The sequence below is a fragment of the Eptatretus burgeri genome, chromosome 13 (genome assembly GCF_056783735.1).
Source record: "Eptatretus burgeri isolate ZD-2024b chromosome 13, Ebu_testis_v1, whole genome shotgun sequence".
Lineage (NCBI taxonomy): Eukaryota > Metazoa > Chordata > Myxini > Myxiniformes > Myxinidae > Eptatretus > Eptatretus burgeri.
Window position 1 is genome coordinate 18,518,122 of NC_140973.1, and position 6,000 is coordinate 18,524,121.

At 39.2% G+C, this 6,000-nt stretch overlaps 1 protein-coding gene across 6 annotated transcripts in view; it reads left to right on the forward strand.

Annotated features, from left to right (window-relative positions):
• Positions 1-6,000, forward strand: part of LOC147013973 (sodium channel protein type 1 subunit alpha-like) — a 263,021-nt gene that overhangs the window by 148,591 nt on the left and 108,430 nt on the right. For all 6 annotated transcript variants that reach the window (XM_085851455.1, XM_085851453.1, XM_085851450.1 and 3 more), the window contains 2 exons: positions 3,161-3,376; positions 5,941-6,000. The exon at positions 5,941-6,000 is cut by the window's right edge and continues 189 nt beyond it. In XM_085851455.1, coding sequence (XP_085707581.1) covers positions 3,161-3,376; positions 5,941-6,000 — 276 coding nt within the window. The remainder of the gene's footprint in view (positions 1-3,160; positions 3,377-5,940) is intronic.

Genomic DNA, 6,000 nt, shown 5'->3' on the forward strand with positions numbered 1-6,000 from the left:
TCCAGTGAACCTTCAATGATCACTGGTTCTAATCTAACTGTACAATATAAAAAAAAATTCATATGATGATGTAGACACTATAACTGCAAGTTGAATGACCAGAGCCACTTGATTGCAGTCTTCTGCATGTATTTCTTCATGTATTTCTGGAAAGGACTTCATGACTCTCCTCTGCACACAGTCTCCCACTACATGTATGACTGTCTGATCTTGATGACTAAAATAACATTCTAGACTTTGTTAGCTTCCACTTTGCATATGGTGAGCAGTCCTTGCATGTAAAGTTCACAGTCGGTTGAATTTACTGTACTACTGTCTGTGTAAATCAAAGCCCGAGTGGCGTTTGGGTGTGGTCTGAGATTAGCTGTCCATTTGAAACCGAGAACTTTTCCCATTACTGGTCACAACTTGCCATTCATGTTGGCTGCTCTCATTCTCCTAATCCAGAAAGGCTTTCATGACTTCAGTCGAGGTCTTGGAGGGTTTTCTAGCTCATAGACAGGCAGGTTAACATTTGCTTCGATACAGAGGTATCCTCGAGACTCTCATGTTTGACTCTTAAATGTCCAACTGTACGAGGTTGGTTAGCACAGGTACTCATGGTAGAAGGGTTGACATTATGGTGCTTTCAGGGTCTCATTGCAGAGTTCAGAATACAGGGTTAGCATGAAATATGGTTATTTTTAACACTCGTGTAAAGGTAATAAAATGTTGTATTTCAAAACAAATTCTTACAAGAAAGTGAAGTACATAACATGCCATTTATTTGTGGAAAAGAACATCTTGAAGATGCGCACCATTTCATCTGGCACATTCCTCCAATCTTGGACGCCAATTATTCATGACGTTCTGCAACATGGCCACGTCAATATCATTGATTTAGCGTCTGATGTTTTCCATAAGTTCATGAAGAGTTTGTGGATGGTTAACATACTCTTTGTCCTTTAGATACGACCAAGCTGTTTGAGAAATTTTTAAGGCTGATGCATGCTTTCAGCTGGAGCGATGCGGACTTCTCAAAACTGGCTCCCTTACACGCTCAATGTTTTGTGCCGTTCTTACTGATTTGGGTGCTCCCGGTGGTTTCTCTTTTGAAGTTGAACCGGTCCTCTCAAAGTTCTGAACCCATAACTTGATAGCACGAACAGACGGCACATTTCCATGATGTTGAACATTGAAATGGAGTTTGAATTGACGTTGTGCAGCAGTTGCAGTATCATTATTCTTGGAAAAAGCTTTGATAGCGAAAGCACGTTCTTCACCCGATCAGTTCCAATTGGTCACTCAAGTGTTTTGCCTGCAAAAAATAAAACTAAATCAGTAAAAAAAAAAAAAAAATGCATATTATGTACTTCAATATCATGAATGAATTTATTTTGAAATAAATTTTTTTATTTCCTTCACACGAATTTCAAAAATGGTCATATTTCTGGCTTACCCTGTGGTAGCAAGGTGTTTAGCATGACCGGTCCCAGTCAAGACAGGTGCACATTACTCTGCAGTGGGACACACCAGAGCAAGTGTAGAAATGTAAGGGCTATATGTACATGCTCCCCAACTCGTAGCTGCAAGTTTGTAGTTTGAGATATCTTTGCTTTCTCACATATATTTTTCAGATATTCTCCATACATCAGGCTGTGATACAAAGTGACAACATGATATTTGGGATGTGGTTCATTGCGGACTGACTGGCTTACCACAAAAGGAGATGTGTAGCTTGGCATTAGCCGGATGATTGCTCGGATGCAAGGTGGTTACATTGTTTATGACATGTTCAGACAAAGTCTCCATTTAGTGAGGTGCTTCTCCAAAAAATTGAGGTCATTGGTGAGAACTCGGTTCATGTCATGAAGTACACGTAATTGGTAGGCAAGGGCATTTTTTGAAAGAATACTTTGATTGAAGGGAGTTCCCAAGGGCATTGAAGTTTCCATTTTTATATTGGAAACTTCACTAAACTACACACATAAATGTAGATGTATCAAAATTATTACTTTTACTTTTGGAATAAGCAAAATTAAAATGATATTAATTTGGTGGAATAATGAATGTCACGCTGCACATAACCATAATCATCATAAATGCAAACCACAAAGTTAATGATAGAAATGACAATCGAAGAAAATGCCAGTTAAATCATAATTAATTAATTGCATTTATACCTCTGAATTTTTATTTTTTTTTAGAAAATTTTTAGTACACTTGCTGAGATGCAGATCCCCTTTTACCTGCAACTCATCCCCTCATGTTGTGCAGCATTCGTGCATTCCTGTCATATGCCGTTTCACTTCTCTTCTTCGAGCCACGGTAAAAAGTTGTAACTTACAATGATTATACGATCAACAAATAAAATACAATTTATAATTTATTTTTGCCCACTTCCAATCTGATATCCTGGCTCTTGTTTATACTAGCTTTTTAATATGCATCTCTCATATCTCCCAGAAAGACAAACATCTCTTGAGACCTAACTTCTAGTGAGTGAAAACCTCTATAACCAACTTTTACTGGAAAGAATCTACTCACAATGCCTTTGCTTATTCTCAATTTCGTTTTTCGGATTTAAGCTGCCACATACCAGTCTATTGACTTAGCTTTTCTGGGAAACGCTTCCTTTTGGTTCCATAATCTAGGATCATGGAAGAATGAGGTGACAGATTGCAAAAAGGCAACAAATTGACAGTGGGAGCACAGTCAGACACAAGGAAGGGAAAGAATGAACAGGAAAAGTGAAGAAAGTGGAAGGGAGGAGACAGTGACCTACAAGAAGAAGTTAATTGGATTTGGACCATAAAAAGGGGTTGGAAGGATCACGAGTAGTGATTGAGGATGACATGAGATTGTGGTGTACCTGAAGCCCTGGAGGGAACATTGGGGTAGAACAGCCTCAAGAAGGCATTTCCACAAATAGGATAATGGAGGAACAAAAGAGAAGAGGTGGGTGGAAAGCCTGGATTTTGGAGTTTAATCATGTTGAGATTGGTGGAAGAGTGCATGAATCCTGAAGGAGCTATGGAGGGTTAGAGGGCTGAGAGAGCAGAGGGAGCAAAACTGGAGTAGAAGCAGTAGTAATAAATAGAGGCCCCCAACCTGACTGTGATGTATGCCAAATTATTTGGAGGTTTTTTTTGTTCACTTATTTGTTTTTATTTTATTTCAGACTCTACGTGCTGCTGGAAAGACATATATGATCTTCTTCGTGCTTGTAATATTTCTTGGCTCCTTCTATCTGATCAACCTCATCCTAGCCGTAGTGGCTATGGCTTATGAGGAGCAAAACCAGGCAACACAAGAGGAAGCAGAAGCAAAGGAACGTGAGTTTCAGCAAATGCTTGATCAACTAAAGAAGCATCAGGAAGAACAGGAGGCTCTACAGGTATGATAAGTTTGTCGACTCCTGAAGATGATGATGGATGTTTCTCAGATATAAGAATTTTAAAGAATGATTTTGTATGCAGAAATTTGAGCAAAGGATCAGAGATGCATTTTGAACTGAGATGTCATGTGTAGTCCCTGGTGTGCATTTTCCACTTTTACCTGACCTTTTAAATCACAGCAACTAAAGACTCATTACTGCACACCATTGCACTTTTTTTTTCTTTTATACTTCCACTGATTGTGGTGGCATGATTTCATGCTTTCAACTGGCTATGATCAACGGTGCATCGCCATTGCTACTGAGTATGGGGGCACCACTGATGCAATGCCCCAATTAGCAGTTCACTGGTACTCATTTCACTGACTTCAGAAGGATGACAGGCTCAGTCAACCCCAACTGGTGTTAATTCCGTAGCTGACAGGGCTTGAACTCAGGACCCTAAGATCCCAAGCCCACTACCCTAACCACTAAGCCAACACCAGGCTCCATTGCACTTCGAACACCTCAATAATGCAATGCATTGACCAATAAAGGCCTGACATGCAATCTTTGCTGGACACAACATCACAGACCATTGTGCCATTCATAGAACTGGTTTTGCAGAAGTAATTGGATGTCTCTTCTTTTGAGTTGGTACTTTCAATATAACACTTGCAGTTGGAACTCAATATAAAGGTTTTAATCTTTGATGGTTATGTACAAGAGCTTTTCTAAAATGTTATTCCTCTGAATTGATTTCATAATAACAGAGGTAGTTTTGTACAGGTAATTTTACAAAAATAAGACATTATTTTTTGGTAACCATATGAATTTGAATCATCTTTGTAATTGAACTTCATTTTTAGTAACTTCCAGGCTCTTTCGCGCAAAATAGAAACTTTGCTTGCAGTTTCACAGGTCTTTACCCAATAATGAAGTTTAATTTGACAGAATATTAGGCCCATGTGCATGTAAAAGCAAAGCAAGTTCGAAGCTCAATTATGCTTCATCTATTTATTATGTACAGACAAGGGGAGATTTAGGGGGGAAAAGCAATTTATGATACAAAAGGAAGGGAGGCTTTTCAGAAAGAGGAAGGGGGCTAGAGGAATGGGGAGAGAAGGAAAAGAAACTTGGAAGTAGATTGGGGTGAAAGTGGTTTGAAAGGAGGTTAAGGCATGTATGGAGTATATTGAGGTATTAGCAGGGGGAGGAGGGTGGGTGGGTCAACAATTCTTCCACAGGGGTTCCCTAAAACAATCAAGCGAAACATGTTTATTCCCTTCTCCTCCTCCTCCTCCTCCCCCCCCCCATTCCTCCCTTTAAAAGGGGTAAGGTCCAATAGTACCAAGCTACTACCCAGCCGTGACCACAATACTCCTCCACTTCCCCCTGTCCTCAGCCATCTCTCTCCACTCTCCAACCACCCCACCTTATTGATATCCCTCCTCACACAATCTTCCCATCTCAGCCATGGTCTACCTCTTTTCCTATATTGTGCTTTGCAAATGGCCAAATATTTGAATCCACCTCTTCTCCATTTAGCAATACCTGCATCTTCCTATTTTCCTTCTATTCACACTTCTCCACCCCTCCCTCCACCCCTTATCCGTAATTTCTTTTTTTTTAATCTCTTATCCCTTCCCCACGTTCTTTTTCTCAATTTTTATTTTCGGAATTTCTCTTCTTCCTTTCCCCAGTGGGTACATACTATATACTGTAGGTGGCTCCCTATATAACAAGGCATAAGCACAATACAAGCATGATGCAAAGTTCATCCAAAGGTCTTCCTTATCATTTCAGGAAGGATGAAATTGAATTTTGAAAGTTTTTGATCTCTGTACATTTGAAAATTTATTGCATAACTACTTACTAAAGTATGGCTGCAAAAAGAAAATCACTGGAAAGATTTCATCAACTTATCCATTGAAAATCCCAGCTTTCATCATGCAGCTATTGCATGTGCATATATACATGTGGAGAATACAATTTATGCACACTGCATTTTTACATGTTAATTTACCCAGCCATGGGTATTGTGGTGACCTTGTAGTTGGGGCTAGTAGTTGGACTTGTCATCAGAGAGGTTGTGTTTTCCAATTTAATGCTTTATATAATTAATACAGATTTAGCTTCTAATTTTCTGGAATGTAAGCTAGTCTCAGCAGAATTACCATTTTGCTATTGGATTGTCAGTAAAAACGCATCTGGTCCACTAATGCCCTTCAAGGAGTAGGAAGTTTGCCTGGTTTACGTGTGGATCCAGTAAGGCAATGGTTGGTTGATGACTCTTCATCACCTGAGGGCAAGTTTTAATGAAGATCAAAACATTTCCTATAATACGTCAGTGCCATCCACATTCTTCTAAATTATGTCAGCACCACTCAGAACCCCAACTAAAATTCCTCTTTGCAAATCAATTTGAAATCCTGTAACTTCAATAAAGAAGGTTCTTGATTAAGAAATTATTGATCCCATAATTTTAAAAATAACTTATGGAAGAGTCTTTCTAAATTCCATTGTCCTTGCTCATTCTGCACATTATCAAATACTAATGCCTAACCAAAGGGTTATTTATGCAGACTGAAGCTGGTACTGCAGAAGGACTGAGTGAAGGGATGACCCAAAGCTCATCCGAGATG